The following is a 25872-nucleotide window of genomic DNA, read 5'->3' as shown; positions in this document are numbered from 1 at the left end:
CCCCCATCGATAAGAGACCAAAAGATGGGTGAATGGAGTTGAGAAAATTCCTTTTCTGACATTTTATAACACAACTCTAAGCTACAATTCCATGTCTTCTGTGTTTTGCCTGCATGTGTGACTGTGTGAGTGTTGGATCCCCTGGAACTGGAGTTACAGACAGTGGGAGTCGCTATGTAGGTGCTGGAAATTAAACCTGGGTCCTGCAGAAGAGCAAACAGTGCTCTTAACTGCGGAGGCATTGCTCCAACCCCATCGATTTCTGGAGACTGGGTCTCTCTATGCAGCCTTGGCTGACCTGGAATATAATCCCATTTCCAGAGAATAAAAGACACACAAGCCCTGATGAATGTAAACAGTTTTATTCAGAAACAGATAGGTACCTGTCTGCATTACAGAATATAAAACTTGGTTTACACTCTATAAAAAAAGAACCAATACTCATATTCAAGAGAGCTTAGCATTCACAGGGCACACTCTATAGACATGAGACCACTGCTCACTGCCTCAGACTTGATTTAAACCAGAAACCCAAACCCAAACCCCAACACTGTGGGGCCCGTGGACATTAGAGCACCCATGCCCAGAAGATGCCATCCTAGCAGACTCAGCTTGCTGGGTAGCGTTAGGCTCTGTGCACCTAACGAGCTGTAATGCCCTCTTGTCACACAGTGTATGTGACATACCCTTTCTAAGCCAGGGCTGGTAGCATTAATTATCTCTGGTCTCCTTAACAATAGAGTTGAGGATCTGGAAGGCAGTGTTGTTTATCACTCCGATACTGGGGTTAAAACCTAGGAGTGTATCTGCTATCAAGAGCTTGATGCAATGGCTAAGGTAAAATTACACCACAACAGGGCTTTTTATCACATCAGGCAGCCCACCTCAACAGGATTGTGGAAGACCAAAGGGTAGGTCTAGGTTCAGATATGGCCATCACCCAGCACCACCTGAATGTATTATTCAGAGATATAGGAAGTAATAAAGATTATACAGATGTATATTCATCTTAGTAACCTGAGGGTTAAAGACTTGGGATACATAATTCTTAAGAGGCCTTCAATAAGAGAACAAAAGATGGGCGAATGGAGTTGGCAACAGATGATTTTTTTTTTTTAAATAAGGATGGCAACTTGATCTATAACCCTCCTACCTGCCCCACCTTTTTGTGTCAGAGAAAAAGGGAGATGATGAAATGGGGTGTGATGGGTTAACGGCAGGAAGGGTGAGCAGTGGTCCTCAAACCAAAGAGCCCCTCTGTACATCCTTCTAGCCTTGAGGCAACGCTCAAGCTCTGGTGAACAGAGGCCTGGTAGAAGAGTGGTTTGCCTTCTGAGGTATGAGGATCCCTGGACAAATCAGCAGCATGAGGTTTCAGAAACAAGGTAAGAACACTGCAACCAAGCTCGTAACTAATACTGCTATTAAGCTCTTGTTCTCAAGAGAAAAAGGGAGAAAACCCACCGTGTCAGGAGGTTCAATGCTTTCATATAAGATGCCCAAATCATTTCTCTTAGTCCAATTCCCATTCAGTGACCATTTTTCCTGTTAAAGGCACTTTCAATGTCATGATTGGAAAAGAATCAACTTTAACTGCAGTAAAACCAAAGTTAATTCTTAGGAAAGGGGCTGGATGGGGCCTTACAGTGATTTCAAAGAAGAGTAAGATGTATGCCCTGCATACTTTGTTCCTCTTGTTTTCCAGCTGTTTCTAGTTGGAAACAGCTCTACAAAGAGCTAGAAATAGCCCCATAAAGACATCATATACACTACTTGGTTGATTTTTCAAGACACTGGCCTTAATTTTTCCTACCACAGCTGTGCTTGACAAAATTAGCAAACAGCTAGTCCTAAAGGGAAAAAAGAACGACACAGAGTTGCATCGAGCTGCCTTACAGCACAGGACTCTATCCTTGCCCAGGCTCAGTGGCTGGGCCTATGACCAGCTCCTCGTGAAATGAGACTTTTCAATAGGCAAGATAAAGCATTCTCTCTCTAAACATAAATCATGAAGTACAGGTTTTTCCTTTTGCTTTTTCTCTCCTGAACATTTCTTATTGATCTCAGGCTTTAAAAAAAATGAGTTAAGTGAGAATTATAAAACCCTACAGTACGGGGTTGAGCAAGTGCGAACGCTAACGTTTGTCTACAGGTGTGGGCGGAGGATCGTGAGCCTTCCTAGTATATGCCCAACTAGAGAACAATACAAAAATAAACACACCAGGTATACATTATACAAAGTGTAAACCTACAGACACAAGTGTACTAATCAGAGCTGTTCCTCAGAAGCACAGGCCCCTCCTGCCCCTCAGAGGGAGGAGGAGCGGGGACGGGTGATTTCACTATCTCAATATGCCTTTTCATGTCTTAAAAAGTTTGTAATAACAGTCTCAGTAGCGCAAACAATTTTATGTGAAACCAGAGCTGTAAAAATAAATTACTTTTGAAGAAATGTAGGTTCCTCTGTCTGCAGCTTAGAACTCATCATGCCGTACTAAGGCCTCCCCGAAATCTGTGGCCTGGCTGCCCACAAATAAATCATACTTGTCGACAATCTCCTCCTTGGTGAGCTTGCCATCCTGAAACCAGAGTGAACAGTGAATTGTGGCCGTATATACTTGCCATTCCAAATTCAGAAAGGCTGCTATTAAAATAATAGAGACTACAATAACTTAAAGTTCTAGTTCCCTCTACATGTGAACATGTTATCCCCTATCCCTTCTATACACACACACACACACACACACACACACACACACACACACACACACACACACACAGACACTTTTTTCATCAAAAAAGTCATTAGTGAGCTGGGGATATGGTTCCCTGTAAAGTGTTTGTCTTACATGACTGAGGTCCTAGATTTGACCCCTGAATTTGGAAAGGCATACAGAAGGGTTGTTCAAAACCAGCCTGGGCTACAGAGGGAGATTCTATGTTAAAGGGGAAAAAAAAACCCTCAAAAGTGAAATGACAGGCCAAATATATTCAACAACTTGAGGACACAGCTGCAGATTTGCTCCCTTTGGAGGTGACTATGGGGCAGCAAACCCTCTGGTCTTCAGTACGCAGCTCTCTGAAAAGGTGACAGGGCTTAGTGAAGATTCTATTACCTAAGCACCTCACACAATTTTCAATTTTAAGAGAGTCCAGAGAAAAGCAAGCTTATAACCCCATGTGAAGGGTTTAATTTGTAAGAATTTATTTGATGCTGGGAGTGGTGGCACAAACCTTTAATCTCAGCATTGGGGAAACACAGGCAAGTGTATCTCTGTGAGTGAAGGCTAGGCTGCTCTACATTGGAGTTTCAGGCTAGACAGCAAGGGCTTTATATTGAGAGCCTCCAGTCAGTCTGTCTGTCCTGTTCTAAAAAATTAAATACGTGTGTATATATTTGATTTAAGATGGCACTAAAGAATGAGCCTGCACTAGGTAAAAGAATGCAGGAAATAACAATTTTTAAAACAGAAAATCTCCTGGGGAGTCAACACTTAGAGGCGATGCATGCTGGGTCAGGCTTTTTACACCAATGCTCTTTGCTGAAGTCCAGCTTTCTCCATCACTATGAGCAGAGCAAGAGATTTCCAAAATGAGACTAGACAGTCAGTGCTACCCGTAGATTTCTGGTCCTTAAATTTAGGTCCTTGCAGACTTGCAGTAATTAAGACTCTAAAATACTCCGTATATTTTGATGACATCTGTTTAATGCAACCCCCTAGAAAAAGACTTTGGACACTGCTAGACTGCTTGGGCCTGGACTAACTTACCTTGTTTTGGTCTGATTCATAGACTAGATGCCTGGCTTCTGCCTCTGCATGGTCATAGTCTGAAGGGAGGATCCAGTCTTTGGTCTCTTCCTTGTCCATCTTCCCATCCCGGTTCTTATCTCGAAACTCGACAAACTGTTCTCGCTCTGTCTTCACCCATTCTGGCTCATCAGCATTTCCATCATGACTGTACATGTCACCTGTGTGCACAGACAGACACACAACAGAAGAATTAGTCTTGTTCCAAAGGCTGCCTCTGTTCATCTGGCTTAGTTCTTCTTGGCACCCAGTAGCAGTCACAGTTTTCTTAGGCCAGAGAGACTTTAGAAAGCAAGGTATGTTTCCTGTGGTTTAACTGTTCATTTTTCAACAAGAGTATTTCCAGCTCTGACTGAGGGAAGGAAAACAGTCTGTCTCTCCGTCTCTGTCTCTCTAAAGCAGCTTTGAGTGTGTTGAAGCCGAGCTCGGTGGTGCATGTTTGTTAGGCCCAGCACGTTGAGGCTGAGGCAGGGCGTCAAAGCTAGCTTCGGCTATATGAGAACTTGTCTCAAATACAAAGTAATTAAGTTAACTGGCACCAAGTTTCTTACTGCACTGCATCTCACCCAAGTGGCTAAGTATACTGGACCTGGTGTAAGGAGGTAAAATTCTAAATTCTCATGGAAACTACACTTACTAAGTAGCACCTACATAAGTGCACTGAGCCCATGGTCTTCAATCAATACAAGCAGTGAAGAGCACCGCGAGTGCACTGAGAAGGGACAGATCCCTGATTCTCAGCTCCACACACATAACTTTCTTACAATGTGGCACGGTTCTTAAGGCTTCTACTCCGTTTCTCTTCTTAGAACTTCCTACTTCTTCACGTATAATGAAACTTAATAAAGTATAAGAAGCTCTAGAGATGATTGAAAACATTGGTGTTGGTCTTTAGAAAGCAGAAAGGCAGGAAAATTGTTAACAAATACTTTAATTTGTTGTGTGTAAATAAAACAAAAACAGTCTAAATTTTAGCTATGAAATCATTAAAAACAATTTTGATGATGAATTACATCACAAATTTTGGCATATAAACAGCTGGAGAACAAAGCATGGCTGCAACACATCTCTACTCCAGACAGGGCTTCTGGAGCTCCGCTTCTTTTAACTGTGTTGTGTATGCATATATCTATCTGCATGTGTGTGTGCGTGCGTGTGTGCATGTGGCTAGAGTTTCAGTGCTGTGCAGCAGTGAGCTATCTGCAGTGGGTGCTGGGAACCAATTTGAGCCTCTGTAGAACAGCTCTAACCCTGAGAGCAGTCTCTTCAGGTAATGACACACAAGTGTCATTTACGAATACAAAGCTATCTGGAAAAAAATTAACACGTAAATTTTTGGTTTTTTTGATGGTAACAAGCATACAGAAAGTGCTACTTTGTTCCAGTGGTGTTGAGGCAGGGTTTTAGTCTAGATAGGCCTCAAAATGGAGAAGTTCCTCCTGCCTCAGCCACTCAACTCTGTTTTAACAATTTAAGAGTAATTTAATCTGTAAGGCGTTTAAAACACTAAGCTTTACTCTGGAATACAATACTTTAAATATATAATACACTTACAAGTGTATAAAGTGTATAAAAGGACAATTAAAGCTTCCAAGATAAAACAAATCAAGAAAAAACACAAACATGTTTGTGAAATATAAAAATAAATAAAATCCAAATAGTAAAGAATAGATTGTATTTTAATTTTCTCAAGACAACACTATTTCTGTCCATTTTGTGGCTGGTAAATAGGATGAACATCCCTACAAAATTAAACAAAAAGTCAACTGAAAATGGTTAAATGTTGCCAACCAAATACTGGCATTTGAAGTTATGTAGAGCTGGGATAGAGCTGAGTGGAGAGCGCCTACCACACACACCAAAGCCTGGGTCTGGCCTCCAGTACCTAACACAAACACATCAACAAAAATAAATGTGTTTCCAGTTTAATAAAGGAAAAATATGTGTATATTTTACGTATTTGCCTCTATACATGCATATATAACTCAAAGCACTATTTTCCCTTTAACAACTAATGAATGCAAAAATAACAATTAGCTGGATGTGACGATACACATCTTTAATCAGATGGCAGGAGGCAGGTAGAGCTCTCAGTTTGAGGCCAGCCTGGTCTACATAACGAGTCTCAGGACAGCCAGAGCTACAAAGTGACACCCTGCCTCAAAAACCAGCCATCAACATTTACTGAGTGCTCACGTATTCAGGCATCAAGACCAGCATCCTCCTGTCTAAAGACAGCTACAGTGTACTTTCATATAATAATAAATAATTTAAAAAAAAACTTTCAAACATAAACATAAGTAGAAAACAAAGTCCATAGACCCACCACTTAGCCATCAACTCAACAGTTGTCAGTTTCTGCCATATGTTCACGTGACACCTCCTCCCCAATGATTATTTTAGGGCAAATACTGGGTACCACATATCCCCATGTCCTTTAGAGTATAGCTTTCCAAATGAAGGGCATTTCTTATATAACCATGATGCCATCACCACGGTTTATAAAGCCAATTCTGTGCATCATCTAATTTCCAAGTTTAAACTTTTGAATTACTTTTTAAGAGCTGGTGTATTTCAACCTCACAAAATCCTCCTACCTCAGCCTAAGTGCTTGAGATAACAAGCAGGGGCTGCCACACCTACTTTGTAATTTTATATATATCACACACACACACACACACACACACACACTGTAGTTGTCTTCAGACACATCAGAAGAGGGCATTAGCACAGGCAACAAAGTATAAGGACACACATGAAATCATACAAACTACAAAGTTTCTGCTAGTAGAGGAAGCATCACTAGAGGAAAGAGACAACCAGGAGGACAGGAGCCAGTAGCCACAAACTACTCATTTGATAAGGTATTAAAACTAGGAACAGATATAGAACAATTCAAATGGTTAGGAATTCATGGCTAGCCCCTGTTCTCAATACACCAAAAGATGTGTATTAGAAAAAAAAAGTATGTTTCAAAACAGAATGCCTCTTGTAACAATTATAAAGCAATTTTAATTAAGGATAATAAAAACAAGTTTCATAGGGAACCAGGAGTAGATATGATTATGATACATTGTAGAGATATAATTTCAAAGAATAAAGAACATATTTTCAATTTTCTCTCCAGTTTCACTTGTAGCTCCCACCTCCTGTTCCCTTATAGTGAGAACTAAAATGGAAAATGGCCAAAATAAATCCCCTAATAAAATGGAAACTTCTCAGAGGGCTCAGCCAGAAAATATGCACAACACAGTGAGTGAGCTGCTGGCTGGTCATCCACCAACTCAGCCTTTCTGTCTCCTGGAGTCCAGTGGCCTTGGGCTCCTCCTCCTCCTGCAGTTCCTGCCCAATGTATCACCATGCACTTGGCTTTCCCATCAGTCTATCTAGACTTTCTTTTTAAATTATTTAAAACTATGCATGTATGACTGTATCTGTGCATCCTGTGAAGTATGTGCATGTATGAGTGTGGGTGACACTCACATACAGGCCAGAACAAGGCATCAGCTTCTCTGGAGTGGGAGTTATAGCAGTTATGAGAAACCCAGTGTGGGTGCTGGAAATCAAACTCAAGACCTCGGGTTAAACTGAGATGTACTCATCTTTCCAGCTCACGTTATATTATTTATCACATCTGTCTGGCTGAACCATCTGTTAAGAGTTGACCCATGAGGTAAATCGTTTCTATTGATGAGTACAACATCCAAAGAATTTTGTTATTAAAGGACATGAGAAACAGGAGACTTACCAATATACTCCTCTAAATCAATGAACCCATCAGCATTCTTGTCTATATCTTCCATGGTTTCCTAAATAGGAAAGAATAAGAAAACCACTAGTTTCTAATTGAATTGCCTGGAAGACAGTATTGTGTGTATGGTTAAAACCAGACAAGATAACAAACACCTATAATCCCAGATTTTTGGGAGATCAGAAACAGGAGGATCAGAGAGGATTAGTGCTCATTCCCAAGTTGCAGGTAAAACCAGCCTACATTGCAGCCAAAAATGCACACAAGAACAAACAAAAACCCAAACAAAACAAAAAACAAAGGAAGGAAGGGAAACCCATATTCTTCTAGTTAGAAAATAGTTAAATATTGGCAATTTCTTTTACTTCTACATCTACTAGCTGAGTCCTTTAGGACACTACCAAATGACAAAGACTGTAGCCCTAGCTATGCTGAACCCTTGCTAATTAGGGAGATGATTCTGCGTTGTTCAGTATCTCATCATTACTTGGCTTCTGAACACCAATCATAGGATATTTGGCATAAGACTTCCTCTAATTTTTAACTTTATGACATACCAATGAAATGGAAAAATACATTATTTGATAGACAGTTTTATGACAAGCCTGAGGCACTGAGGAGCAGCAGTGATGCGCCTTAGCTTCTGCATGTAGCCACTGGCAGTGAGGCACGGGACCAAGCACGGGGCAGAGTGAGTGCATGAGCACAGGAGAAGCTGGGCTGCTGGGGACCCCGCCCCCACCCACCTGCACGACTATGTCTTTCATGTAGTCATATTCCTCAGGGTGCAGGAACGCTGTAAACTCTTCCTTCGTGGCAATCAGGTCTCCGTCCTTGTCAGCCATTTTAAACCTCCGCTCATCTCTAACCATCATCTGTTTATAATTAAATCCATCATCAGGGTCTGGGTCATCTAGAAAACAAAAATTCAGGAAAAATCTTAAAAAGCTCCTAGAGAACACAAAAAAGTCAAGGGAACAGACAGATTTCAAAAAAGATAAACCAAACAATGAATATCCAGGTGAAGTTAAACCAAGCATGAAGAAATGATTTTTGATTTCAGAAGCAGCAATTGAAAGACACTTTGCTTTGAACTAAAGCTTCCGTGAGCACACCTCCAAATCAGGCCCAAGCTGAAGGAAAAGGGCTGCCTGCCACTCAACAGGAACTGGCTCCTGACGACCTAACTCAGTATGTGCTGTCTCATCACTATGGCTAAGGTTAGCAGAAGACTTGCCTGTCTTGGGTCTATCTGGGAAGCAGTGGCCACTCTAAATTACATTGTCTGGGTGTGAATCAGCACCTCTAGCTGTGTGTGGTCTTGGGCGAGGGGCATTTTTCTTTTTCTTCTTTTATTACTTTATGTGCACACGAGTGTTTTGCCTGCAGGTCAGAATAGGATACCAAATCTCCTTTTCTTAAGTGCCTTAGACTTATGATCTGGAATTACAGATGATTGTGAACCACCATTTGGTTGTTGGGAATTGAACCCAGGTCCTCTTCCAGAGCAACAAGTGCTCTCAATTGCCCAGTTGACTCTCCAACTCTTGGGCAAGAAACTTAACTGTATCTCAGTCTCCTCATCTGTGAGATTTCACCTGCCTTACTGGTGGCTATAAAAAGTTTAAATAAGAAACAAACAGCTGGTGGTAGTGGCAGCAGCAGTGGTGCAGGCCTTTGGCCCCAGTCCTTGGGAGGCAGGTCAATCTCTGAGGCTAGACTGTTCTACGGAGTGAGTTCCAGGTCAGCCAGAGCTACACAGAGAAACCCTGGCAGAAAGAAGGAAGGAAGGAAGGGAGGGAGGGAGGGAGGGAGGAAGGGAGGGAGGGAGGGAGGAAGGGAGGGAGGGAGGGAGGGAGGAAGGGAGGAAGGAAGGAAGGAAGGAAGGAAGAAAAGAAAGGAAGGAAGGAAAGAAGGAAGGAAGGAAGGAAGGGAGGAAGGAAGGAAGGGAGGAAGGAAGGGGAAGGAGGGAGGGAAGGAAGAAAGAAGCCAAACTAAAGGCTCGAGCAGCATCTGGTATGTATAGCTGGCACCCAGTAACTATCAGCTATCGCCATTTTTATCAAACAACTTTTATTAAACTTTCATTAAGACTCTAGATATCAAAGGTCTTTGTCCCATTTCATTTTAAAGACACTTAGACTCACGCAAAAAGAACATCACCATTTTGAATGGTCCAACTAACACCACCCCCACCAAAATCTACTGGAAATTACAAGTAAAAGATGCAGAGTTATAGAAAGCAGGTCAATGTTGTATCAGGAACAAGGGCAGAGGGAAAGTTAGCACACAAGGAATTCTTGGAAAATGATACATTCTAGATGTCAATTATACTCTGATTAAGCTTTTTTTTTTTTTTTTCCGAGACAGGGTTTCTCTGTATAGCCCTGGCTGTCCTGGAACTCACTCTGTAGACCAGGCTGGCCTTGAACTCAGAAATCCGCCTGCCTCTGCCTCCCAGAGTGCTGGGATTACAGGTGTGCGCCACCACTGCCCGGCCTTGATTAAGCTTTTATGAGAAAATAAATATTAAAATATGGAACTAGACATATGGCTCAGTGGTTAAGAGCACTTGCTGCTTTCCCAGAGGACCTGGGTTCAAGTCCTAGCATCCACATGGCAGCTCATAACTATCTGTAAGTTCCAGGAGATCCAACACCCTCTTCTGGCCTCTTCTGGCACATACCCATACACAGAAACAGACATACATACTTAAACAAATATCAAAATATAACCGAGTGGAATCTAGAGTAATCTAACTGTTATACAATCTAAGTTATACAAGCAGCAGCTGGTTTCTACAGAAGTATCTAGGAGACTAAAATTTAATTTCTATAAACTGAAAAAATATAAAGGATCTTAGAGGTATGAGATACTTTGAGAAGTAAAGAATACCACGTTAAAGGTAAGAAGTTATTGTTCCTTAAACACTAAATAAAAAGGCATGGTACTACTTATCAAAAAGCTCACTTGTCTCTTTGAACAATATCACATCGTTGACTTTTGATATTAGAGGCACTCTTTCTGTATTTTAAGCACACTCAAACAAGGAAATAAACATACAAACAAGCAAACAAACAACAAAAGGCATAGTGACTCAAGCCTCTCACCCTAGCATTCCAGAGGCTAAGTGGTAAAGGCAGGTAGATCTCTGTGAGTCCTGGTCTATATAGTAAGCTCCAGGCCATCTAATGCTATATAGTGAGGTCTTGTCTCAAAAACAAACACAACTCCTTCCAACAACAAACAAACACCCAAGCCACTACAGAAAAAACAACAACAACAACAACAAATAAAAAACTGCCCTATCCTGAAAACTAAGTAGCTTGAAGTTTCTTTGCTAATTGTCAAAAATGTAGTAAACAGCACTAGCATTGACTCACATGAGGCTGTGGAACTCTGCATAGGTAAACTCAAAACCATAACATGTTAGCTATGGAGGATGGAAAGAAAGTAACATCTTTCTCAAATACTAAGTTGTAGTTTTAAAACAAATACCAAGTTTCAGTAAAATCATGTAACCTAAGTCAACTTATGCATTCTTACTAGACTTCCTCTTTAAGGGCCAGCCCTCTGTCCCCTTCCTAGCAGTCAAACATGGAGACTAGAATCAAGTAGCCTGACAGCAACACACTTCTATAAAAGAACAGGAAAAGGAAGGCACACTACTTTAAGTGTGGCATTTATCCCAAGCACCAGTTTACAGTCCTGCTGGCCTTGCTTGTGGCCTCTGGCCAATCTTGGTATCTTTTATTTTACTTAATAAAGAGACAGTACATACAGTACAAATGTTCCTTTTGTGGAAAGTGGAATCACCGAATAGCCTTTAAAAGCTAAGATGATTTATACACAAACTCAAATTGAATCAATAACACATTCTCACAAAACTCCTCAGCACTTTTCTAACGCCAACTTGTTACCCCCTGAGGGCTAATCCCCCACAGCCCTCCTGGGAAAGCGGCCTTATAAAGACATTATTTCTTCAGCCAGTGCTTTGCCTTGTGCTTTGTCTCAGGCTGAAGAAATACCCACTACATTGAATCATCAGCCCTGTGATGCAAGAAAGCTCTCACCAGATTTTTATGCACATAATTATACACAGCTGAAGCAGAACCCTGGACAGCAAGGGAGTACCTAAGCCTAGCAGAGATTTATTAGCAAACCATTTTGTTGAGATCACAGATAGTCTAGTCTATCTTTTGCTTCATATTTATAATTAATTCTGATTGACTCAGAAGGGTGTTGGGTTTCAGCCAGAGGGCAAGAAACATGGAAGGCTCTCCATCTGTGCTGGGTTCTCAACACACACGGTCTTAATTGGGTGGGTATATTTGCTTCTTGGCTAAATGTCAAGCCCTGATAGACTGCCACTTTAGTCTTAGGAATGAGAACAAGACAGAAATAAGTCTCCTCACCAGAAATATATGTGATCCTGTAATTAACATAGACAGCTGGCTATCTGAGAGGGAATGGACCTTTACACACTCCTTGTCAGTCAGCTTCCTGTAATTCTAATTTGCCTAATTCTAGAATTAAGGTACAAAAAGGACCATTTATATATTCACATCTCAAGTGGAAACTATTTACAATGCAGGAATCTCTATTAATAAAAAGTACCCTGCTCATCAGCTCAGTAAGACTGCCACCTGGAGTTCAGTAGCAGGCGAGCAGAAAAGCATCAAAGCTAAAGAAAAAATTATTAACCAGTGGCCCCAACCACAAAAAGGCTACCAAATCAATAAAGCAATCAAAGCAGCATCGGCCCTGAAGCATTCGCAAAGCAGGCTCATATAAACTCACGTGCCAGAGAAAACAAATGGGAGATTTTCACTTGTAAACTTCAGTTAGCGTGACATAGTGACAGCTATCTTATTTGAATTTTATTTCATTCATTACCAGTACTTTCTTTGTATTCTCACGTTACAAAAGAATCTAATTTGATTTGAATTTCAGCCCCAAACCATGGTAAGAAACCTCAAGGCAAGGCCTCTTGCTCTGCACTGCTGGAACAATAGTCTTTCTCATGAAAGTTACTCTAAAGAGGTGTGTATATATATATATATCTTTATAGAAAAAATGGCAAATACATTTGCAGTGCTCAAGACATACATGTCAGACTTCAGAGGACTAAAATTAAAATTTAAAACATATAATATACAAATTTTAAAATAATGAAAAAAGGGGAGTCAACTCAGAATCAAACTGTTGAAGTCTAGCATAGCATCCCTCTTTCCTGTCTGACCCATTTGTTTCTTTGACTCAAGACCACACAGTCTCGGCCAGCCTGACATCTCGCCCCTTACCCAAGTAAGTGCCATAAGTCACGTTTCTGTACTCATCCCAGGAGATTAAGCCGTCTTGATTCATATCAAACTCCTGCCACTGGTTTTCAACATTGTCATATATGTATTTCTTCTGGGCGTGCTTAATCCAGGATTTCAGCTCCCCCTCCGTCACAAACCCATCTTTATCCGCGTCTATTTTATCTACAATCATTCTACGAGACAAAACAGTTGTGTTTCAAGGGCCAGGTCCACAAAGCTTTTCCCCCAGATAGAAGGGACCTACCTAAGACGTAGCCGTAGGTGGCATTTTTATACTCCTCCCAGGAAACGAGGCCATCCTCATTGAGGTCATGCCCCTTCCACTGCCGCTCTACATCCTCGTGAATCCAGCGCTTTTGTGCAAACTTAATCCAGCCTTTGAGTTCATCCACAGTGACAAACCCATCCTTGTCGTCATCTATTTTACTTACAATCTTTCTGTAGAAAATGCAGAGAAATCCAGCAAGAGGTTAAAAAACTACAGGTCTCTGGACATAGCCAGGAGTGTGACCCAGGTCTAACATAAGGAAATTAAAAAAAAAAAAGTTTCCAAAACAGACAATGGAATACTTTGCACTTTGGTGGCCTGTTCCTAGCTTGACACAAGCCATCTAGAAAAGGTAAACAGACCACGGCCAGTGATCCAGCCTCTCTTCACAGTCAGGAGAGCGGATCTGAACACCTAGTCCACCTGAGTTCTCACTTTTGCATCAAACATGATGTAAATCTTTTTATTTTTTCTTTCCTATTTATCTACCTGTTTACTAGAGCAGGTATATCTCTTGGTGAATAATCACAAGCACTAATAATGATTTCCTTAGAATTTAAGATATCTAAATCAGACTTTAAAAAAATTAGTTGCTTTTAGAAAAGAGCTATACTTTTGTTAAGGTATCTATCTTTTTTTTTTTTTTTCAAAAAGTTCTTTGGCAAGACCCTGTCTCAAAAAAAAAAAAAACAAAAAACAAAACCAAAACAAACAAACAAACAAAAACCAAAAAAACAAAAAACAAAAAACAAAAACAAACAAAAAAAAGCAAAAACAAAAAAACTCAAACACAGATTACATATGTTTTATGGCATGATAACTGTAAAAAGAAAAACAAATAAATATAGAGGCACTAATCTTCAAAATAACAGTAGCTTTTATGAATTATATCAAATTGGATGGAGAAAACAATACTCTGAGGAAATGATATGGAAAGAAAATGCATTCCTGGTTATAAGACTGTTAATAAGCTAGAGGGTTATTAGTAAGCAGATTATAAAGCAAAGCAATAAAGCTAAATAAAAAATGGATCTATATCCTGTATAATCTTCTTTCTTCTATATATGTCATTTTAATTAAGGATTTTAAAATAAGTCAAAGCTACTTTGAGTGTGGCTCAGGAGTAGCACTTGCCTGTCATTTGTAAGGGCCTGAGTCTGACCTCTAGCACCACTATGTACATGCTCATGATCTAAAAACTCCCAGGACGTAACTTCCTGTGTATAGAGGGCCCAGCCGTCCTGTAAGCCACACAGGAACAGCCCAGTTAACGACGGACCCTGTATCAAAGCTTTCAGGAACAATCAGCGACTCCTATGCTTGATGGAAAACTACACGTCGGTATCAAATGCATTTTCTTAGCTATTGTGTCTCATGACTGGAGCATGAGAAAGTGATTATAAGTCAGAGTTCTCCCAGCAAAACTATAACAGACTGACACTGAAACAGCCTTAACCCCATTACCTAACTCTAGACTCCAGCGCTCTCCCTCAGAGAATGTTCGCTCTTCTAACCTCAGCCCTACGACACTGACAGAAATGGAACCCAAGATGGCTTCTCCTAAACGCTTCCCCCTGCCTGCATGGACACAGGGTAAATTTTATCAGAGAATTTTAGTAACAGCAGCAGATTGAGAAAGCTTCTGCATTGTCTATATGGTACTTGCCACCAATGGCACTACTAAGAAGAAAAAAAATGGGCAAAGTAAAAGAACCCCTGCTGACTCCAGAAGGTATTTTTAAGTTATAAAATAGGCATATGACTGTTCAAGATGAGCTTCTCTTAACAAAAGTTAAAGCCGACCAGCATTCTATCCCATATAGACACCCCAAATGGATGAATCCAGGGGTTGGCCAACCCAAGCCTGTTGCATGTGTACACACTAACAACCTTCTGAAGGTAAGGGCTGGGGAGATGGCTGGGGTTAAGAAGAGAGGATGCAGGCTCAGTTCCCAAACCTGCATCCTGGCACACAGCCATCTCTAACTCCAGTTCCAGGGGTCTGATGCTTTCTTCTGACCTGCAGACACTAGGCACACCTGTGGTGCACATACCTATATGCCGGCAAGGCATTTATACATATAACATGGATCTAATGGGACTGTAGTTCAGTTCTACAGAGCTCACCTAGCATGCATGGAGACCACAATACCTCTTCCCCCTTTTAAATAAAACAAAGTAGGCAAAAGCTGATATAATAGCACATGCCTAAAAATTCTAGCACTGAGCTAAGCATGGTGGAACATGTCTTTAAACTCAGGGTGGCAGAGTTTGAATCTTTGAGTTCCAGACCAGCCAGGGATATACAGTGAGACCCTGTCTCAAAAAAACAAAAACAAACAAATAAAAGAAAAATCCTAGCACCCAGGAGATATGCCTGTAATTTTAGAACTAGGACAAGAGGACAAATAACCCCAAGAAGGAGGCCATCTTGTTGCATGCAGTGAGATCCTATCTCAAAAGGCCAAAAAACCCAAGCTAATACAAGCACAAACAAGTTCTACTTGTTAATGCTAACAGAAAAAGATACTGAAAATTATGTACTAAACTTGTCCTGAAAATGCTTATTAAAGATTTCAAAAATAGTTTTAATTGTTTAATGATATATAAACAATGATTTTCTCCTTAATAATTACTATTATAGAATGACGGGTGGGGGGAAGGGATGACTCTGTGATTTATAGATTTTGATGAACAGTTAGCTACCAAATCAATGTTTTAAAAGGTCACAGTAAAAGTTTATCTCCTCCTGTGGGAAGAGAATCGTACTATGTAATCCAGGCTTGAACTAGAAACCCTTTTCCCTTAGCCTCCCCAAGTACTGGAGTGTGCTGTCCTGGCTTCACCTAAGAGTCTTGCTTCCAAGCAGTCATTGCATTAATGAAGGATGTCTGTCACTATCTCTAAAATTTGGGAAAAACAAATTATTTACTTCATTTATAAATTGTATTAAAAACATGGCTTCATCAGTTTTTTCCAATAGTATATAGCCTACTCAATGTGCTGAACATTGCTGATCATCATATTTGCTGAAGATAAAAACGAACATTTTTTTCTCCACGGAAAACTGCTAGCAAAATTACCCTACTACCTGCAAAGCCAGAGGAGGCTCCCTAAAGTCCTATATACGCTAAGTGACCTCAAACCTAAAGGTCATCCATTATTTAAGAGTAATTCTGCAGAGACTCATTTGGATCAAATGTAGGCTGGGCATATAGAATATTAATAGGTATGACATATAGTCCTGAGAGCACCCTCATCTACTGCTCTTTTCAGCCTAAAATGTTAGCACAGTTAGAAGCTTAAGGCTAAAAGCAAGCACAGTTTCTCAAAAACAGAGAAGCAATCTAACAGAAAACTGGCCTTTCTGATGTATGTTTCTGTTGAGGTGTAGTTCATTCTACAGAGCAAAATCTTTTTATAACCTATATCAGCGCTGAAGAATAAAACAGTATACACTTTAGTTACACTTTAGGTAACACAAAGAATAAATTGATATTTAAATTTCTGTCAAACTAAACTCTAGAATAATATCTTATAATCATAGCATTACACGTGATAGCACAAGAACTGTAGTGTAGTGCACTGCCTCACAGATCTCTTGAAATCAGTCTAGAAAGTCAACCAATGGTACGCATTCAGGAGAATAGTTTCACAGAATTAACCTGCATTTTCTTAAACATCAGATTTTTGAAAGAGCCAAAAAAGACATGTTTAGAACTCCAGAAATAGTAATGGAGGATTCTACTAAGTGTAGACTTAAAAAACAGAGAAAAAGTTGTGTGTGAATATGTTCCACTTGCAGGTGTTTGTTTTCTGTGCTCCACATGTGTGCAGCACGCATGGGGGTCAGAGGGGACATGGATGGAGCCCCTGGAACTCTAGTTACAGATGGTTTCGAGCTGCAATAGGAGTGCTGGGAACTGCGCCCAGGCCCCTGAGGAGCAGTCAGTGTTCGTACCCCTGGGCCATCTCTCCAGCTCCTCCAGTGAGTCTCTAGGTTAAGAAGCTGCTTAGGACCACAACACTTGACTATAACAAGAACACTGAAAGCCGTTCTATTCTGAAAATACGGCCCCTATTTGGTAAGTCATTTTTGTCTTTTCTTATTACTGTTTTGTTTTCTTAGGTACTAGGGATCAAACAGGAAAGTGCTCTCCATTGAGCTGTCCTCCCAGCCTAGTTCTGTCGTAGAAGACAACATCCTATCAGAATGTTGAAAGGTCAGACACCCTGTTAAAATGGTTGGCTTGATTTCTATTAAAGAACACCAACTTTACAGAAATAATAAATCCAGTTTCTAGTTTATTAGGTACTTAAACATTACCCAGTGTTTCATTCATTGGCCTGGGCTCAATGAATAAATCACAGAAGGTTTTTCAAAATTATAAGCAGCAGAACTAAGAACTCCCATATAATGTTCTGGAATTAAGATGATAAATTTAAGCTGAATATAGTACTACTGGTATTTTAGGGAAAATATATCATTATTTAAAGTTATGTGTACATGTGTGTCTGTGTTGTCATTTGCACATGAGTGCAGGTGTCCTTGGAGCCTAGAAGCATCAGATAACCTAAACCTTGAGTTACAGATGGATGGGTAAGTACTGAGTTGAGTGCTAGGTACGAATCTGGGGCCTATGAAAGAGCAGCATGTGTTCTTAGCCATCTTTCCAGCCCTACTGGGTACTTTTATGAAGATGATTTTGCTTTGTACAAGAATGAGGTGCAAATGTTATTCAGTGAAGAAGTCTTCCTGAAAGCAGAAATTTTATTAGATTTTAGGGGTGGCAATTCTGTTTTTAGTACTCAGAAGACAGAGCTCAGCACAGATTTATTAGTAACCGAACCAGCAAAGGAAAAAGATTAGATTTCCGGCGTTTCTCACCCTAGTACCCTCTGGACCCCTCCCCTGGCCAAGAACAGACATCATACCCAAGCCTTTCCTTGCTCTCTTCTGGTGTCAGCTGATCAAAACTCTTTGCCTCTTCTGCACCCAAGAAGGCATCGTGATCATAGTCAAAGTTCTGAGCATCGTTGTGAACTTTGTCGCTGAGCTGAGGCTCATGGTGCACTCGGTCCTTCTTCTCTGTAGGCTTGCTCAAAGCAAAGGCTGTGCACAGGGACAGGCACATGAGAAACTGACGCAGGTCCATGGCAACTGCCGTAGGGAAAAGGGAAGGTGGTTAACACAGAAGGCGGCAGCACGCTTACTAACAAGCAAGAGATAGAAATGTTGCAACGAAATTATTAATTTGGTATGTCTATCTAAGTCTTTTATGTTACCCAAGTATTATTATTTAATCCATAAAGTAAGTACAGTACGTTATCAGACCTCCAGTTACTGTAGGACTGTCTTCTTTATGACTCAAGGCTAATTAGGAATTTACAGTTCAAATAACAACTTTATAGTTTTTCTTCAAGGAACACCAAAAATATTTGACCTTTTTATTCAAAATGCTAACAAAACTGGAAGGACAAGACATAGGTCCTTTGCTGTTTGTACTGTCAGTGATCTGGTCTTCAAACATAGCTGAATATTAGAATATCATCTAGCAGAGTTAAGTGCCCACCCCTTTAGAATCCCTCAAGTTGAATCTTAGCTTTGGTGGCTTTCAAAGCTTCTCTGGTGACTGAGAACCACTGGAGCGGAAACCACTCACACACTCAGTGGCTGCCTTGCCCCATAGCACCAGGTCTTTCATATAGCCTAATCTTGAGTCACCAACCCATATGGATGTCCATTCACAAGTAACAACAACATTACCTATCTGCATAGTTGCAGTTCCCAGACTTACTTAGGCACAAAACAAAGTTCTGATTCCCGAGCTTTGTGTACTTGTCTGTCTGTGTGTTGCCATGTGCACAGACCTACCCTGCCTCCACTTGATTCTCAGGCCATAGTCACAGGTGAATCTAATGAGCACAAGGCTGGAACACTACTGAAAACTGGGGCACAAATCCCAGAGACACTGTCAGACACTGTCAGTTAAAAACCTGTTTCATGCCAGGCATGGAAGCAAATATGCCTTTAACCTAGCACTTAGGAGGCAGAGGCAGGCGGATTTCTGAGTTTGAGGCCAGCTTGGTCTACAGAGTGAGTTCCAGGACAGCCAGGGCTATACAGAGAAACCTTGTCAATAAATAAATAAATAAATATAAAAATACAAAAACCAATTTCATATATACTTTACAAACAACTTATACTATCACTAGAGAGGCTAAGGTCTCAAGGAACAACAACAAAACCTTAACATTAAACAAAGAGAATAGTTTTCCTGGACTTTCATATTTTTTATTACATTTATTATACATCTAACACATGCATTGGTACTTTGCTTGCATACATGTCTGTGTGTGGGTGTGGGGTCCCCTGGAACTAGAGTTAAAGACAGTGTGAAGTGCTATGTGTGTGCTGGGAACTGAACCTAGGTCCTCTGGAAGAAGAGTCAGGGCTCTCAATCGCTGAGCTATCTCTCCAGCTCTGAGCTTTCATATGTTAATCAATCTTTTCATTGTGGAACAGGAATGCTGAAAGTCTATGCTCCCATTCTAACAGTGAAAATAAGTTTCTTAGCAATTTCACAATACTTCTTATTCTTCCTCTATTATGCCTAATCCCTGGTATTTCTGAATGTGCCTTTATTTGGAAATACAGTCCTTGTAGATGTAATCAAGTTAAAATGAAGTCATATACTTAGTGTGGGTCCAAAGACGGGTGTTCTATAAAAAAGGAGATTTGGACACAGAATTAGAAGGCTGTGCTGTGACAGGCAGAGAAGAAAATGATATGGCCGTGAGTCAGGGACTGTCAAAGACTGTTGACAGCTACCAGATGTGAGGCGAGAAAGGGAAGACCTTTCAAAGAGAAGATGGCCTGACCAACACCTGTGCCTCAACTTTTAACCTTCTCAACTGCCAGAGGATATAAATTTTGGTTTAAAAACCCAGTCAGGGACAGGTGAAATGGCTCAAGAATAAAGTGCCTCTTACTTAAAGCCTAGAATCTGATCCCCAGAACCCACATAAGTAAGAGAAAGAACTGACTCCACACAAAGCTGTCCTCTGACCTCCACAAGTACATACCCATATTACTTACACAAGTAGTAATTAAAAGAAAACCAAACTACCACTTGGTTGTTTGCAATTTGTTACCACATGCGCAAGAAATGAATACAAGTTACTGTAGTCAGGGACACTACATCTTCTGAAGGCTAAATATATCACTCTGCTCTAATCTGAAGATTAAACCTCAGCAACAAATGGTTTTCCTTTCCTAGGGACATCACTAGTGAAACTCACAAGTATATGCAAATACCTATCCAATCAGAAAATTCTCTCAGCAAAGCATCTAACTTAGAAGCTGTTAATCAAGCTGCATCCCCAGAACACCTCTATCTGGTTCTGCTTCAAAGTTTTGGGAAGTAGAACAAAGGAAGAGAGCTGTGTTAGGGAACATGGAAATTAAATGTCAATGTATTATACATCCTTCAATATGTCCATTTCCCCCCTATCCTCAAATAGTGGCTTAATGAATTTAAACCAATTAATTTGGCTTTTTAGAGCCCTCTGGATTTAAAAAACTAAGAAAATGCTTAGCAGAGCCAATAATGACCATGCTTAAGTCCTTAAAAATAAAAGCCGCAGCCAGGCATGGTGCATTTGCTTTAAGTCCTAGCACTGGGGAGGCAGAGAGAAGGGGATCTGAGAGTTAGAGGCTAGTCTGGTCTATATAGTGAATTCCAAGATAGCCAGGGCTACCCAGTCTCAAAAAACCACCACCACCAACAACAACAACAAAAAAGCCAAAAACAAAAACACACAAAACAACAAAACCCAAGCCCCAAACAAACAAACAAACAAACAACCCAAACAAATAAAACCCCCAAACAAACAAACCAAAAAAGAACAAGGAAAGGCTGGAGAGTTAAGAGCACTTGCTGTTCTTCTGGGGTGGGGGGTGATCTAGGTACCCACAGGATAGCTCTCTTGGCTGTAACTCCAATCCCAAGGAATAGGACACTCTTCTGACTTTCCTAGACAGCCATTACTTCAAGCTCATCTTCACCCACACTGTATTCTGCTACCTGGTTCTGTTTCCTCACTATCTGCAGTTGCTTTGCAATCTGGTTCTCAATCTTATCACTCAATACAGTGCCTAACCAGGACCAGCCAACTGGCAAAGGCAAGGGCTCTGTCTTCTCTGCAATAGACAATAAGAAGCTTGTACTCTGAATAATGTTTGTTTTTTTAAAAACAAGTTCTGTAAGGAAGATAGCTTGGCGGGTAAGGGTACCTGCTGGACCAGCATGTGGACCCTGTCCCCCAAAGCCCAGCACTGTGGGGAATGAAGACAGGAGGATGAGTGGGAGTTCTGCAAGTTCAGTCAAAGAGCCTGTCTCAAAAGGAACAAGGAGGTGGAAAGTGACACACAGATACAGAGTTCTATAAAACAAAGCAATAGTAAGTCATACACTCTAGCAAGCCTAGGCTATGGCTGAGATTAAGTCTCTAAACAAACCCAAAAGGTCTAGCTAGTATGGTGACCACTAGCCACATGGACTAATAAACATTTAAAATGTGGGTAGTGGAAACAAAGGCATGATTAGATGTGCTGCATTTCATATAAATGACTATATGCACCCTGTTTGAAAAAATAAAGTTTCCTTTTAGCACAAACCTCACCCATCCTTTCTGGCAACTTAGATGTCTATATTAAATTCCTCCCTTCAGAAATACTAATTCTAAGAGATCCTACAATTATTCTGGTTGACCAAAGACCCATTGCTCAATGCTAGCAAGTGGGAGAAATGGGTGTGGTGATAAAATTCCAGTTTTCTGAATTAGGATACTCAGCAGAAAGGCACTTCTCCACCCAGGAGCAGAGGACTCTATGCTTAAGGGTCTATTCTATTTAATGTAAATCAAGGGTAATAACTTGATAGCATTATTCTTAACTATATTGAAACTTGGGTTGTGAAATCAAGAAATAAAAATGACCTTGCTGTTGGCATCCTTCAAGTGCAGAGTTTAGTAGAAGAACCACTGAATGATTGTCACACACAAGTCAAATCATCCTTGATCTCTTGGAAGGCATGATAATGACAAATCATTTTGCACTTGTCTAGTGCAGTCAATTTACACTAGTTTACCAATACGTTCTAATAAATCAAGTGGAAGAAATACAAGAAGGCTGAAACCATCAGTTCTACAACCAAAGCAATCAAGTACAAACTAAAATTCTCTGGCCATGCAATCAACTTATGGGGCTGGAGAGATGGTCAGTGTTTCAGTGCACTGACTGCTTTTCTAGAGGCTCTTGCTTAGATTCTCAGTACCGGAGTTCCAGAAGAACTCATGCCCTCTTCTGGCCTCTTTAGACCTGCCATATATGGTGCACAGACTTGCAGGCAAAATACCCGTAAATATAAAATAAAAACAAATCTCAAACAACACCACCTCAAAAACAAAAACTACAAGAAAAAGTTTCTAGAAATTGTGTATGTAGGAAAGGTTCTCTGGGATAAAATTTTAATATGTGACTCACTGGCCAACTTATTCTAGCAAAACATCTGATATAAAAAAGCTTTTGGTGTCTATTACTGGATTCTGCTGTATATTTAATATGCATAAGAGAATGTGTAATTATTTTAGCCCAATCTTCCTTCAATGTCTAAATAATTTTATGATCTTGGGGGGAAAAAAAGCAATCAAACAAGATCTTAGATCAAAAGACCTTGCTACCAGGGCTAAGGACTCTAGTTGGGAGAAGTTTATTACTAATTTTCTTGAAACTCATTTGTATTACTCCACAATAATGACCACATGCTATACTTACACTGTTTTACGCACACGCGCATGCATGTGAGCACAGGTGGGCTCAGATCAGAGGACAACTCTCACCTTGCACCATTTATGTCCTGAATCTGAAACCCAGGTTGTCAAACTTGGCAGCAAATACCTTTGGTGGCTACAACATTTCACTTTCACGGTTTTGTGTGGGTGAGGGTGGGGTAGAGGCAGAGGTAAAGGATCTCACTGAGTCTCATACTGGCCCAGAACTTGATGTGTTGCTCAGTGAGGCAATTCTCCACTTGGGCTTTCTAAATGCCAGGATTCCAGGCATGAGCCACCACACTCACCAGATTCTGCAGTTTTGAAACAATTGCTAAGTAAGTTAATATAAATTATCTCTCCAGGGCTGGTGAGATGGCTCACCATTTAAGAGCACACTGTTCTTCCAGAGGTTCTGAGTTCAACTCCCAGAAACCACATGGTGGCTCACAACCATTTGTAATAGGATCTAATGCCCTCTTCTGGCGTGTCCAAAGACAGCTACAGTGTACTCATGAACATAAAATAAATAAAAATTAAAAATCTCTCTATAGCTCCTAATGTAAAGTTTTGTACTTTTTAGAAACCAATACATTGTATTGGACCAATAGGTGATATCTGGCAGTAATTTGGCTTTGATGTGCTTTCCAACTTCCAATTTTATTATCAGATCTGGCCAAAAGCCAGGTATAGGCAAATATATGAGTTTAGGGGCTTGCAAGATGGTTTAGCCGGCAAAGGCAATGGCCACCAAACTCAACAACTTGAGTTGGACCCAAGAGTCTACATAGTGGAATGTGAGAATGGACTTTCACAAGTCATCTCTCTGACTTCCACAAGCATGTTTACCTGTCCCCATAAATAAATGTAGTACCTTTCCACTTGTTTAATTCTAATATGTTACAGCCTAGCGGTAGTTATATCCAAAGTTCATAGAAAAGCTGAGTGTGGTGGTGCATTCCTTTAATCTTCTCAGTATTCAGGAGGTAGGGATGGGCTGATCACTTGTGAGTTTGAGGCCGGGCTGATCACTTGTGAGTTTGAGGCCAGACTGATCTACATAATGAGTTCCAGGTCAGCCAAGGATACCCAGTGAGACGTTCTCACACACAAAACAGAATCAAAGCAACAGAGAGAGAAAAGTTTATGTCTTAGTCAAACATTTCCCATGCCTATTCCTGGCTATCTCTGAACCATCCCTGGCATATCTGAGTTACAAAAATATTTGAGCTAATACTAGCACATTAGTCTCCTGTACTGAAGCAATGATATAACACATCATTTAACACATCACTATATGAATGGCGCCCAACAATGACTGAGAAGACCATCCTCTCACACATACTCAAGATTTTTGTGAGCTCAAAACTCCTTTTGAATCTTCAAAATATCCTGCTGGAGATCCCTGAATCCCTGTCAAACCCATAGTAGGACTAGACAGGCTTGCCTCTTACACAAATAGTAATAGGTTAGTTATCTCTGGTCCCACATTTGGACCAAAGAACACAAGTTCTTTAGCGGTGAGTATTGCTCGATACTTATATCTAACTGAATGAGGTCAAATATATATTTGTCCTGGGTCAGTTTTCAAGTAAAGCAAAGAATAATTTATCAACCATTCCAGGTTTCTCTACCTTCAAGTTCATTTAAATAAACTGGAGCGCTATTAGTCCCAATTTATTAATGCTTACTTGATGGGTCATGACAGGAAGTGAATGCAATTCTCAGAAAAATCCTGTTCTAAGGCTATGAATGCTTAGGAATTTCGACCAAAGAACCAAAAGTTTTAGCAAAAATCCACTTAATTTTCCCACTCCTGCAAAAGGAACTTTACAAAATGCAAACCATTCTTAATTACAGCAGTAATCGGGAATTAAAATTAAGTTCACTTCGGCATACAACATGTCAAAAATCAGAACACTTGGCAACGACAAGCAAAAAAAAAAAACGTGATAATTTAAAGGTATTTAACTCCCTAATTAACATGTGAAAACTATTTTCATTAATGACAATATTCAGCCAAACATAAAAACTGCGGCGTTCCTTTCTAATTAACAAGAAGTTTTAAAAAATAATGACATTGTGTTTTCATTCGTTTTGTTCCGACATTTGTTCATTCTCCATGTTCCTACACCCAGTAAGACAGCTAACACTTTCTTTCTTGGCACTTGCAACTCATTCTCGGGATGTGGCCTTGGGGCGGGGTGGCAGCTCCCAAGAGTGGTGCGAGGTGGCAGGGAGCGGATACTACACTCTACCCAATTCTCTCCGACCTTCAGGAAACAAAAGTGACCCTCTAGTCCCAGGGACACTGTGAGTGGAGGGACGCGGGGAGGAGAACAAGAACGCACGAAACCAGGCACAGAACGGTGCCCAGGAGGGCGCAGGGCCCGGGAGCTAGTGTCTGCGGGGCTGCAACCCTTTCCGCAGAGCTGCGGGACAGCAAGTCGGGGACTGCACACTGAGGGCCAGAGTGGAGCCTCGGGCCCATCTGGGTGCACTGAGACCGGAGTGAGGAAGACCCACTAGGAACGGAGAACAAGGCCGACGGACAGAATAAGAGCGAACGAGGACCCAGCCAGCACCACGGAACTTACCTTTCCCGGGAGCTCCACGCCGCAGGATACAGTGGCCGCGGCTCACCCAGGGACTGAGCTCCCGCGCACAAGCACCGCCCAACCGGAAGTGGTTATTAGCCCCACCCCCATCCAGTTTGTCGGTGGTCTTCACACCAATCAACAGCACGATCACTGATGACGCGTTGCTTCTCCGGGAGGCCATTGGTCTTACAATCGCGTGGCCTGGATTGGCTGGAAATCGCCACGTCCCCGCGAGCGCGCCGAGTTGCGTGACCGGATTCCCGCCCAGCTCGGGTTGCCCAGCCTG

The 25872-nt window shown here is 41.0% G+C and overlaps 1 protein-coding gene across 2 annotated transcripts; it reads right to left on the bottom strand.

Annotated features, from left to right (window-relative positions):
- Positions 1–346: 346 nt before the first annotated feature.
- Positions 347–25662, bottom strand: Calu (calumenin). 2 transcript variants are annotated; one of them, XM_052173341.1, is made up of 7 exons: positions 25584–25662; positions 18088–18313; positions 13129–13322; positions 8307–8473; positions 7558–7618; positions 3771–3970; positions 347–2579 (listed from the first exon to the last, which is right to left on the bottom strand). In XM_052173341.1, exons 2-7 carry the CDS (start codon positions 18306–18308, stop codon positions 2475–2477), a joined length of 948 nt encoding a protein of 315 aa, XP_052029301.1. In that variant the 5' UTR covers positions 18309–18313; positions 25584–25662; the 3' UTR covers positions 347–2474. The 2 variants fall into 2 exon arrangements, with proteins under 2 accessions (XP_052029301.1, XP_052029302.1); XM_052173342.1 differs by lacking the exon at positions 13129–13322 and adding an exon at positions 12864–13057.
- Positions 25663–25872: the final 210 nt, after the last annotated feature.

The sequence above is a fragment of the Apodemus sylvaticus genome, chromosome 2 (assembly GCF_947179515.1).
Source record: "Apodemus sylvaticus chromosome 2, mApoSyl1.1, whole genome shotgun sequence".
Taxonomy (NCBI): Eukaryota; Metazoa; Chordata; class Mammalia; order Rodentia; family Muridae; genus Apodemus; species Apodemus sylvaticus.
This window is presented reverse-complemented; position numbering and strand designations above follow the sequence as displayed.

Excerpts from the sequence above, each read along its gene's own strand:
- Calu (XM_052173341.1), bottom strand. The coding sequence starts at position 18,308 with ATGGACCTGCGTCAGTTTCTCATGTGCCTGTCCCTGTGCACAGCCTTT. Across the intron at positions 13,323-18,087 it reads GAGAGCAAGGAAAGGCTTGG|AAAGATTGTAAGTAAAATAG; the intron begins GTATGATGTCTG and ends CATTTTCTACAG. Across the intron at positions 8,474-13,128 it reads CACCTACGGCTACGTCTTAG|ATGACCCAGACCCTGATGAT; the intron begins GTAGGTCCCTTC and ends TTTGTTTTCTAG.